Below are 12,857 nucleotides of genomic sequence, written 5' to 3' on the forward strand. Positions count from 1 at the left end.
ATAAACTCCGATTTCCTTTTAAATGTCGAGGAAATGTCGCAGCCAAGTTTTTTTTTTTGATAAAGGAGCTGTTTGTTGGAGGCTTGACAACGAGGATGCTTCTGTTTTTTTTTGGACGGGTGTCGATGTGTTAAATGATTTAATAGGGCGAAGGGAAGAAGGAGGGGAAGAGGGAGGAAGGAGGGCGAAGTATGTGGCAGACGAGACCTAAATAAACCTTCGGTACGGATCAGCGCCCTTCACACCCGGTGAACTCTGACCCCGCGGGGCCACGAGCGTCTCCAACACGAACGCACCTCGACGTGCACAAACTCACCATCGTGGTGCCAATTACTCCACGAAGTAAACATTGTTAAGAGCGTTAATGAAATCCTGCACGATCGTACGATTCATGTGTGTGAACAGGTTTATGAACACACACACACACACACACACACACACACACACACACACACACACACACACACACACTTCGGTGCAGGAGCACAAGCCTTTAAGGAGCTTTGTCTGTAATGTGCTTTTCGGTCCTCGCTGGAAAGCCATAGGTCAGCTCGAGGAGGAGACAGGGGGCGAGAGAGAGGGAGAGAGAGAGAGGGAGAGGAGGCGAGGTGGAGGGAGGGAGTCCTTGTTAACATGCTCTTTGTGTCCGCTCCCATCACCGTCTTATTGAAGCAAGGGGATTCGGATCAAAATGATTGGTAGCTGGGAGGGCGGAAAAGGAAGAGGGGGGAGAAAAAAAAAAAAGGAAAAAGGGGGACTGTGAGGAGGAGGAGGAGGAGGAGGAGGAGGAGGAGGAGAAAGTGGCAGACTATGCAGGGCTTAATTTTTCAAAGCTATTTCAATCTGAATCTGGCTGAAGCACCTGCCTTTCAATTCCCTCGCAGTTGATGGAAAAAGCTTGTGCTGCAGCGGGGAGGAGGTGGCGAGGCGGCGGGGAGGGGCGGCGAGCGAGCGAGCGAGCGAGCGAGGGGGTGAAGGGGTTTAAGGAAGAAGAGAGGAGGAAACTGAGGATGATGAGGGGGGGAGAGAGGAGGAGAGGAAGCAGAGGGGAGGAGGAGGAGGAGGGGGGAGGCAGTCGTAGTGAATGCGGGCCACTGCGCGCTGGCGGGAAGCCAAGCCGCTAAGCCCTGGCAGCTCGTTAGCCTCTGTGTTACTGACCTGATAGACCACAAGCCCGACTACCCCCACACACCTCCTCCTCCCCCCTCCTGCCCTGTCCCACTCATGATCCACGCTAGCTGCAGTTCTGGCCCGCGGCCTCCGGGGGCAGCGGAGGAGAGAGGCGGAGCAGCGGCTAATGGGCTTGAAAGCATCCAGCTGATTGAGCTGTGTGTGTGTGTGTGTGTGTGTGTGTGTGTGTGGGCCACATCTGCACACATTTCTTCCTATCAGAGTGCAGTTTCTGCTCACAGGGCCCGTTCTGTTCACATGTGGGCCGTGCGGCGCCGCCCCTCCAGAACATCTGCTGCTGTCCCTTAAACACGGCGTTCGGCGGCTTCGCTCCTGTTGTCTCGTGTGCTCAGATGTTGTTTTCAGATCCTTTAAGCTCTTTTCATCTTCGGGGGCCGTTGAGGTTTTTTATCACCTCCCACTGTTAATTTCGCTGCCTCTCCCGGAGAAGTGCCCTATTTCCATCCCCTCCTGTCGACACCCCCGATTCCTCCTTTTCTGTTTCATGTTGTCAGCAAGTTTGGCTTTTAGATCTGAAGCATTTTTTTTTAAGGCTTTTAAAAATCCAAAAGTGTGTTTCTTTAATAACTGGCTACCGCTCTCCGGAGTGTCGTTAGCGCTTAATGCACGATAAGCCAGCCATTTTTTTTCCCCCCGCGGCGTTGCCAAGATGGCCGCTGTCATCGCAGCCATCGTCGCTTCCCTCTCTCTGTCTGTCCTCGCCTCCCTTAACTGCCTCCTTCATGAGGCCCATCAGCACAGTTAGAGATATTACAGTCACAATTACTCAAGCTAATTGACTTTGGGGATGTGAAATATTCGGGAGCGACGGAGGTGATGAACGGGTGAATTGTGATTTTATTAAAGGGGGGGATGACTCACATCCTTCCCTCAGCGGAAAAAGGCTTTCAGCGCCGCTGTTGTCTTTGGGAACTGGCTGTTGTTCGGATCCGCTCGAGGCGAATATGACAACGCAATTTTCCAGCTGATCCTAACCTTGTTCCTCTCTCTCTCTCTCTCTTGTAGCTACATCTAACGGCACCATGGAGGGCATCGACAACCAGGAGGGGGGAGTGTGCAAGACCAAGTCCATGAAGATAATCATGAAAGTGGGACAAAGTGAGTATTGTATTATTGAATTACGGCCGCGAGCGCCCGCAGGCACGAGCGGGCGGCCGCGGTGCAGCGCCGCTACACTCTGTAAAACTGTTTTGAGAGTCTGAAAATGTCCTAATAAGGTCAGAGGAGGCTGCGCGGCACACAGCTCCATCGTCTCCATGACACCTGGGGCTGCGAGGGGGCAGGAGATGTAATCTAGCGGAAGCCCTAATGCGCAGCAACACACACAGACACACACATACACAAGATTGTGTATGCTTGCACGCACACAAGCATTGGAAGCATCTGCTGCTACACACTCTCTCATTTAGAGGCTTTCTACACATGCGAGGTGGACAAGGTGCACACGAACACACAATGCTCAGGAGTTATAACACTCTGACACACACACACACACACAGCAGACAGCCCTGCTCTTAATTACAGCAATAATTATTCATAAATCAGTTGCCCGGCTGCCACCCAGAGTGGTAATTTCCCGGGGTTGACCCTCTCGTCAGCAGCGGCTTCAGAGCTATAGAGAATCGCTGAAGGTCGGGGGAGTTTAATCGAAGCCGCTGCACTCTGGAGAAGAAAAAGGAAACAGGTGCTGGAGATTGTTTCCGCCGCTTAATAGTTACTGAAAATCAGCCCGAGTTGCTTACAAATCAGTGGATTTATTCGATAAAGTGGAGTTTAGGTGCGGCTGAGGGTGACGGTGCGCGGTTCAACCTGAGCGAGCGATTATCACAACAGATGCTCGCTGAATTACTTCAGCGTTCAGCGTGACGGCTGTGAAACAACAGAGACTGACAGACAGTTTAGCTTCATTTAGACCCAAATGGACTCATTACAGAAGCAGAAACTGTCTTCAGCTGATTCTCACAGTGAAAACAGGAACATGAGACACATTTTGATTTAGTGTGGATCTAGTTGAGGAAGTGAAGGACAGTTTGGATGCATGATGAATCTGCTGAGTGCTGAAGGATTTCCTGTAAGACACTTGTTTGTGTGGTGTTTGAGGAAACATGCAGGAAATGTTTTCTTTTTGAAGATTGTTTGAAAGAATCGATGATATCAGAAGGAGACGCTACATTTTTCATGCACTGAGAGATTTTTGGGCTGTTTTGCTTCCACAACACGTCCAAAAGTCCAAAATACATATTAAGATGTTTAGTTCAGATTTACGTTCTGGACATTTAATCATTAAGTCGTCTCCACTTCAGCAGCACTTACATCTTTATTCTGGAGGTTTTTGTAGAGAGTTTTGTGTATTTGTCATTCACAGCCTGATTTTGAGACATTTATTACCAAAAACATGACGAAAATATATATTTTGATAGCTGTTGACAGTATTTTTAAATTATGGAGCGATAAAAAGATAATCGAAAATATTCCTTCTGTAAAAACCTTTTAATGTTGAACATCATCCGATGTTTAGACCCCTGTTCTGGAAATATATGAGAATAAGTGCACTTTTAACTGGATGATGCTTCTTTTGCACGCAACAAAATAATCTTCTTAATGTAAGTGATCAGTTTGGGAGGTTTCAATGGGACATGTATCAGTTAAAAGTTGTGTTTACCTGAAGTGTCTCCCCTCAAACGAGAGCTAGAAGAAGTTCTGAAGATAAACACCTGAACTGGCTTGAATAAAAATCTGAACTGAACTTAATTCCTCTGCATCTGCTTTCCTTCCAGATCCCTCTGACCCTATTTCACCCAAAGACAACCCCACCAGAGTTCCCTACTCCCCCAAGCACTCAGACGGTAAGGACAACTTCAACCACAACGATGTCCTGGAGAAACCAGGTGAGTTCACCTGCGTGCAGCTTTAAATCCTGAGAAAGTGGTAATAGAGGGGAGGATTTATGGAAACAATTTGGAGTTTTTGGGCCCCGTGATTGTTCAAGCAGCTAAGAGTAGATAGCGCTAAGTGTGTGTGTGTGTGTGTGTGTGTGGTTACAAGGTGTGTGTGTTTGAAAGTGAAGGAAAGAAAAGGTCAGCGATTCATCAGCCAGTAATTGAATGTTGCCCATAAAACTGATAGGCATCTCCGGCCTCTCAAGGACTTATAAGGTATCTCCACGCTGGCCGCGGTCCAGCCCGAACCCGCCGCTTAAGTGACATTTTCAGGAAAATGATCTGATCGCTGTCTGCCTCTCGGTACAGACACACACTTGTTTCTGCGCCGAATCACAACTCAGACAGCCGAGCGGCGGCTACGTGCAGACCGCTCTTATCTCCCTGCTATTATATTGCAGTTAAAAATCTCCCAAGAAGAAAAAATCAGTCCGGCAATTTCCGCAGCGAGCTCGTGCTCAGATAAAAGAAACAGGAAGGGCCCCGAGAACAAAAAAACCAAAACAAGCTGACCTATATTAACAGTCCGCCGGTCCTTCGCTCTGCGGCCCGGTTCAGCGAGGGCGTGGCCTCACCTGACACTTTCTGTTTTCACTCCCAAATCCTCCCATCCCGCCCCGTTAAATCCACGCTGGCACCGCTCTCTGCCGACATCAGCATCTTGCTCTCTCTCCACTTTTTTTTTTTATGTCTCATCCCTCCATCCCGGCCCGCTAGCAGGAGCATATGGGCGTCAGAGTGCTATGGGCAGAGCGTCTGAGGCAGCATAATCCCCTTGTAAAACAACAGAAGGGTCCTTGCTTTGGGCTGCCTGCCATCCCATATCCACTCCCCCCTACCACCGCAAAAAGCACTTTTAGGCCCTCAGGAGAGCAGCAGCAGCAGCAGCAGCAGACAGGGAGACACAGTAATCCGCCTGCTCAGGGACCCGATCCGGTACCGCCGAGAAACAACAACAAGGCACCGGCCCCTCGTGTGTGTTGGACCTGAACCAGGATGTCCATCGCTGGGAGACAGAGCACAGCTTGGCTTTCATAATTGATGTCTCATGATGACATCAAATATTTCTTTTATAATATCTTCCCTCCGGGGCCGTTAGTGAGAAAATGAAGTTACTTTTTATGTCTTTCTAAATGCAATTTGTCTAAGTGCCGTCCGCCTGTATCTTCCCCGAGCCATTGTATCTGCTATCAGGCTGCGCCGTGCCCTAGTTTCAAGGTTGCAGTCTTCACCGGCTGAATTTGAATAGCCACCGATCGAATGTGACCTTTATACAAAAGGCTCCTATAGGCAGCTGCTGCCGCTGCTGGTCCGTCGGCTGCACCTTCACTGTGACACGATGAAAAGACTGTGAACCAAAGACTGAGGCAGAGAAAGACACAGCTCATAACGCTGCCGTCTTTCCTTTGTCATGTCTCAGCTGAGGTGATTTTTTTGGATCTGAGACCCCCGACATTTACACAATTACATTTCTGTAACTTTCCAAACCTGCTACTTCCAAAATCACGCTGACTTCACACAGCGACTCGTCCAGATACGATCTTCTCCCTCAAGCTTAATTTTATTTTATTCTTACAATATAATGAACTGCAACACCACGAAGCCTTCGAGGAAACAGTGTCTGAACGTTTTTTAGAGCAAAACCTTCACTTTGTGAGCTCAGACTGTATTTATTTTAAGATGATAGAAGAGACAAGTTTTCACATGTATAACTAGAACTGCACTCAGTAGAGCGCATACCTCCGCCAACGCCCAACAGTCCTGTTTTTTTGTTGTCTGTTAACATCCATTATTTGCTGAGTCATTTACAAAAATGGCAAAAAACAGAAATGTTGAAGAAAGTCAGGATCCAGGATCCGTCTGTCCGACGAAATCTGTTCAGTATTTAGTGTATTTCTGCTGACGAACCAACAAACAAACAAACAAACAATAACAACCTTCAGCAAGGACGTTTTAGATGCAAACAAAAAAATCTTGTTTTTGTCTCCTGCTCACGTCTGCTCTCCGTCTGTCCTCAGGTTTATCACCCAGAGAAAGCAGCGAGAACGACAACGGCGGCAAGTCCTCCAGCGTCATCGGCTCCGAGGTGGCCATCTTCGTGGGCATCGCTTCGGGCAGCGTCATCTTCATCATCATCATCATCATGCTGGTCCTGCTGCTGCTCAAGTACAGGCGGCGGCACCGCAAGCACTCGCCGCAGCACGCCGCCACGCTGTCTCTAAGCACCTTGGCCACGCCCAAACGGAGCGGAGGCGGCGGGAACAATAACGGCTCAGAGCCCAGCGACATCATCATCCCGCTCAGGACTGCTGACAGCGTCTTCTGCCCGCACTACGAGAAGGTCAGCGGCGACTACGGCCACCCGGTCTACATAGTTCAGGAGATGCCGCCTCAGAGCCCGGCCAACATCTATTACAAAGTCTGAGGGGGAACTTTTACACGCAGGAGACGAACTGGACCACTCCCCGGGCAGAGCGGGTTTTTTGGCTTCGCCTGGCGCCGCTGGCATGCCCGCGAACACTCTCGCTCTTTCTCTCTCTGTCTCTCTCACTCTGTTGACTCCTCCTCCTCCTCCTCCTCCTCTCCTCTGATGTTTTGTCACTATTTTTTTTCTTTATCGAAGTTTTGCTGATACCTTGTGGCTCTGGTTTGGTCCCGGGTCGGTGGCGGACGGGTTTGGGTGGAGGGGCCGGAGAGAAAGGCTGCTGCTGCCACTGCTGCTGCTGCTCTCTGGGGCTCCGGGGGGGAAACAGAGAGGACGATCTCTTCTTTCCCCCACGACGTCGCTCCCTGTTTTCTTTCGTGCACTGCGGCCCAGCATTTTAACAGGAACTGAGTGTTTTGCGGGATCAGAAAGTTTAGACGGATGCACAGTGTGTTTTTTTTTCTTTTGTCACGGATCGGACGGACAGACGGATGTACCGGTTTGAAGGTTTTCCTGGCACGACAGGAAGGGGAAGGAATCTTTTTGGCCTCACCTTAAGAGAGACTACTGCTCGGGAAAAGAGAGGGAAAGAGACACACACACAAAAAAAAAAAAGCGAGTGAGGAGGAGAGGTAAAGGGAGAATATGGGGCTGACCATGAACTCACAAAATGGCTGCCCTCTCCCTCGATGCTCACAGGCCGGAGAGACTCTGTGGATTTACCAGCCGGACGAGGAAACGGGAGAGCGATCTCTCACAGCGATCCTCTCCGGGACTTTCCTGACTGACTCACGGAGATCACCTCATTCACCCTGCCACCCACATCCTCACCATCACATGTACACACATTCACCCACGCGCACAGACACACTGTCTCCTCACCGGTCAATGTGAACTGTTTGGGTTCCAGTGTGGACCGCACCGTTTTCTCTCCTCATTCTCAGATCTGTTTTTTTTTTCTCGAATCTCTCAGATGTTACTTGAAGTTTTTTGTCAACATTAACTGATCTTTTGTTTTCATATCTGATGTAGTTCAAATGCAGACAGAGTTTTTTATTTCTTTCTTTTCCTTTTTAGTGACATGTCATATCCTGATGTGACGTTTAAAACACAAGTGACCCTACGGTGGCTCGGAGTGGCGAGAGCGTGAAAAGAAGGAGTGAGGATTGTTTCGTTGTTTTCTGTTAAATTTTCGTGCCCTCACTCTGGGGCCGGTGTCAGGTCTGCCCAGGTGGCTCCTGGGAAGAGTGGAGGACTTTCATATTCATAGAGCAGCACTTTTAACCCCAGTCTTTGGTACCTCCACTCTTCACAGCGGTCAGAGAGAGACACAGTGATAGCTAGAGATGGGAGAGCAGCTGTATCCCGTCAGAATTTAGTAACGAGGGCTCGCCTCAACTTCTCCAGAACCTGGGCTTTTCACACAGGCAGGTGTCGGGGGGGGCAATAAGAAATCCAGTTCGCCTTACTGCCGCTTTTCGCATCAGGTGAAGAAGAGGCCCGAGATGTAGTTGAGGTTAGCATAGCTGGCTGCAGCTCTAGGTACTGTAATGTTTACCCCTAGGGGTCCAATGATGATTAAGGGTGCCCAGAGGGCCCAAAATCACCGCGACCGGTGCTCTCCTATTCTTGTTTTTTTTTTAAAGAAGCACAGGGACATCTTACTTACATTGTCACTGTTTCTCAAATCTCCATTAGCATTTCCATATTGTGAGTTCTTCATTTACTTCTTTGGTTTTTTTTTTTGTTGGTTTTTTTTTTTTTACGAAATAGATGTACATTTAAAAAAAAAAGGACATTACAAAGATGAAAAATAAAAAAAATAACATAAAAAGCAGAATTTATTTATGATAGACACATAGAGCACAGGTGTTGTCAGGCGGTATGGAGGAGAAGAAGAAGAAGAAGTAACGTTAATATATTATGGTATAAGTGCACATTATGCAATCTAGGTTTTTGATTATTTGATATCTCTCGACCCGCTGAGTCCCGTACTTTCATGAGCTCTCGGTCCTGGGAAGGAGGACCCGGGGAGGGCAGCCTGGGCCCCCCTGGCCCCCCGATGGCGAGGGAGACTTATCTGACCCAAAATAGCTCACATTGGTGTACACAAGGGCAGAGTAGCTGTGTCTCCCACACTCACTCAGTGTAGCATCTCCCAAAGGATAATTCTCATGAACACCCAGTGCCCCTGATTGTCCTCATACACACCCTCCATGTTCCCTGTGCATGTGTGTACGTGTGTGTGTGTGTGTGTGTGTGTGTGCGTGCGCGTGTTGAGCAAGTCTATATTTCAGTGACTTTCACATTCATTAATATCTTTGGCTTGAGATCATAATCGCGACTGAAGCCGGCCGCCCCCCCCCCCTCGAGCATGTGTCAGCCCATCACTAACATCGTCATTCGATCATAAAGAAACATCAAAATTTCACCGAAAAGCCAAGCCTTGTCTGATCTGAGGTTTGTGCCTCTAAGAGGCTACAAAATCTGCAAATATGCAATTCTTATTTATTTTTTTAATCAATTCTGAGAAAAAAAAAAACACCACCTATGGAAAGTGTTCTTAACCACTGAAAGATGTAACGACAAACAAATGACACAAAAACTAGCAAAAGTACGTCACACAAGCCTGCTGTTAGTTTTTATTTCCTGCATTAGTTTTATTTGAACCTTGTTCTGTTCTAACTATGTGCCGTAGTACAAAAGGTAAACTGTGAAAAACGAGAAACCATTAGAAAAGCATATATATCACACCTGAACAGGTATTTAAGAAAAAGAGATGAAAATAGACACACACACACACACACACACACACACACACACACACACAACAAAGAAATGGCTGTTTAGTTTGCTGTCTGTCTGCGGCAGAATCTGACAATCTTATTTAGTTTCTTTGAATCTGACGTCCTTTTCTTAGCGGCCACTCGACTAACTCTCTCCCAACATTGACCCGGTTCGGCTCAGACCTGCGGTGGGAACGTCGTAGCGATGCTGTGAGAGTCTTAGCACGCGGGCTAGGAGAAGCACCTCAGGCTACTGTAAAATGCCTTGCTCGTATGGTCAGCCCTTGGTCACTTGACTCAGTAATTTTGCACCGTACTTCTGTAGGTAAGAAACTGTAAATACATTAATGTTTGTATTGTATATGGATCCTGGGTTGTTACAATAGCCTTATTCACCTTTTTAGGAAAGTAAATGGAAAAAAAAAGTACAGAAAAAATGGAAATACACTTCAGTCAAACAGAGCATACTACTTTTTTGGTAAATAGCTTATGTAAATATTGACCAGAACCCAATAAAAACATTTTTTTATAAACTCTTAAAAAGTAAGATGTTTTGTATAAAATTTGAATTTTTTGCTATGTATTTTAGCTAGCGCTCGATGGAAAGCCCGTGTCCTCCCCACTCCCTCCCCTTTTGCACTGTTTCCATGGTAATTTGGTTTTAAAAAAAAAAAAAAAACATGAGAGAAGAGTTGCCAAACCGACTGCTGCATATTTGTGCCATAAGTGTGTACCATAAATATTTATTGAATTAGTTTCTTTTTTTCTTTTGTTCTTTTGTTTCTGTTTATGATTTTAATATCAGTCCAGTTTGTAAGTAACACAGTATTATATATTTGCATTGTTTGTTCGTCTACCCCTGGTTTTTTCTTTAGTCATGTCGTCATGGTTACCGGGTGGCTGTAGCCCTGTCCCCCCCCCCCGTCCCCCCCATCCCCGTCCCCGCCCTTCCTTGCAGTATGAGATGGCCAGGCTGTGAAAAAAATGGTTTTAACATTCAAAAATTTAAAACAAAAAGTTCAAAGTGAGGATAAATGACACACATTCCACCAGTCTGTTACAAACTGAAAATGTTTTTCAATAAAATGTTTTTCCTATGGACGCGCTGTCTGTCTGTGTTGCTTTGTCGCTCGGCTTTCAAGCCGCATGAATAAATAATGTCTGTTTTTTTTTTTTAACTTTTTATTGTTTCACACAAGTCGGCAGCGAACGAGAGACGACGTGACAGTTTCATTTACTCGCTTTAGATCTGATTTATCTCGGCGTGGAGATAAATTCCCGCTGACAGACTTCATACGATCCTCCGCTTTTCAGTCCCAATGTGGCCATTCGTGATATTTCATATCATTTCAGAAAAAATAAATAATATTTGAAATCACATTTTATTCTCGTCAGAACTGAAATTAGAAACCGACAATCCAGATCTTTCATTTTCCCTGTTAAAGGAAATGTAACACATGGTTTTCAGATGCCGCACTGTTTATAATAATTGAACATCTCGTTCCAAAATGAAAAAGCATTGATGTTCTGCTGAAAAACAGCCTTCTGGTTTCAGTCTCTCCACCAGACTTTTGGAAGCAGCTGCAGGGATTTTGCTCCCATTCAGCCACAAGAGTCATCAGCGAGGTCCAACATGGATTTGGCTCCGGTTCATCCCAAAGGGCCCCTGAGACACCAGAACCAAGGCGTGACTGCTGCATCGCTTGATGATAAACTTTTATAGCACTTTTCTCAACAAGGTTACAAAAGAAAGAATCAACAGCAGATAGAAACAACACAAATGAAACTAAAGCATCGGGACGAAACAAGGTTGAGTTAGAGTGAAACAATAAAACCCAAAAGTTATTGAAGAATTCATAAATGCTTCTTATAAAAGAAGGTTTTGATGGGAGATTTAAGAGATGCTGATGATGTCGCCTGTCTGATTTCAACAGGTAGGGAGATCCACAGTCTCGGTCCTGGTCTCCTTTGAGCACAATTTGTTTCTCGGCCAAAAAGCTGCACTTGAACACACCGTAAAGACAACAACCGACGGCCAACGAGCCTGTACGTTCTGCACCAGTGTGACAGGAAATGACTCTCAGGACTGCAGAAATACAAACCATGGTTATTCTCACAAAGAAGCTTCACACCACTCTTGCTGACATGGTCACTTCTAGTTGAGGAAATCGATGAGGCGGAGGTGAACAAGAAGGAGAAGCTGCACTAAATGGTTGAAATCATGGATCCTACAGCGACAGGCTGAGGCACTCGGCACGTTCCACTTGTTCAGTCGGCAGCTGATGGCAACAAACATCAGTAATGCTTCAGAAAATGATATCACTTGTAATGTAGCCCTGACATCCAGGAAAGGACAACACTTATAGACGATAAACTGTCTCATATCATGATAAAGTCCGACCCTGACAGTGTGATGGGGTCTTAGAGATGCAGGTAAAGGACGTCCTGATAGCCTGAGACTTTAAGATGTTGCATGTTATTCTCCATTTCCTGTAAAGTCTATGATAGAAAAGACAAACAGTGCCAAAACTGTAGAGTTAGGATCAGTTTGACGTCTGTACATGCATAAATGCATCATGTTCTCCAGGCTGAGTAAAACTCCCCATGAAGAATGTGGAGCTGAACCAGTTAACCAGCCTCAGACCAGAGGAAGTGGACAGCCATGTCCACATACTTTTGACCACGTATTGTTCAACACTGGGGATTAATGCAGCGTTGCACCACAGCGAGTGGTGAGGTGTGTCTGCTGTGTCTGCTGTGGCCCACTCTCTGTTGATGTAATATGGAGCCAGTGATTAAGGGATCCTGTTTCCTATCTGTGGGACGATGGCTGCTCTCTGAAACAGAACCAGCACAGGGCCAAATTGTCACTAAGCCGGTGAGTCAGTCTCGTTGTTTTGTCGGCCAATATATCCAGGCAACTAGCCTGTATAACCAGCCATTCTGCCAGTGAGTCAGGAGGAGACGCTGCCAGAACACAGCCATGCAGAGACGCAGTCGTCGCAGGCCAGACATCTCCTCCACTATAGCTCTACCGCGAGTAGTGCCAGTCAGCCAGCCACCAAATCAGCTCTCACAGCCCATCAGCTCGCCACCGTAACTTTCTGTTCAGCCAAAGAGTGTGTAAGCCAGGATATCGAGCAACAGGCAAGATTATAGCTGTGACAGCCAAGCGTCCAGCTAGCCAGCATTCTTGGCCAAGAGTAGATTAGGGCGGTCAGAGTCTTGGCTTTATTTTAGCATCAACACTAGGTCACTGGGTCTGTATTTGCTCGCTAGAAAAAAAGACAGAACCACTGAATTTGATATTGAACGCGTGTGAGGAGGTTGGAGGTATCAGGCTGTCAGAGAATGTGTTTTCATAATCAGTATCTCTTGGTTTTTAACTTGGCTTTCAGGCCACATACTCTTCTGTTTGCTGCTAATGTGGCTGTAATCAGCGTTGGATGATTAAGGACGGGAGAGATTTCCATGGATTTTTTTTTTTGGATGAAGAAATTGAACCTTGTGCCGTCC

At 46.8% G+C, this 12,857-nt stretch overlaps 1 protein-coding gene across 1 annotated transcript in view; it reads left to right on the forward strand.

The window, feature by feature from the left end:
- Positions 1 to 10,442, forward strand: part of efnb2a (ephrin-B2a) — a 29,410-nt gene extending 18,968 nt beyond the window's left edge. The window contains exons 4-6 of the mRNA XM_084361787.1: positions 2,197 to 2,289; positions 3,969 to 4,079; positions 6,149 to 10,442. Coding sequence (XP_084217913.1) covers positions 2,197 to 2,289; positions 3,969 to 4,079; positions 6,149 to 6,555 — 611 coding nt within the window. The 3' untranslated portion in view covers positions 6,556 to 10,442. The remainder of the gene's footprint in view (positions 1 to 2,196; positions 2,290 to 3,968; positions 4,080 to 6,148) is intronic.
- The last annotated feature ends 2,415 nt before the right edge of the window (positions 10,443 to 12,857 follow it).

The sequence above is a fragment of the Pagrus pagrus genome, assembly GCF_965226575.1.
Source record: "Pagrus pagrus genome assembly, chromosome: 9".
NCBI classification, from domain to species: Eukaryota; Metazoa; Chordata; class Actinopteri; order Spariformes; family Sparidae; genus Pagrus; species Pagrus pagrus.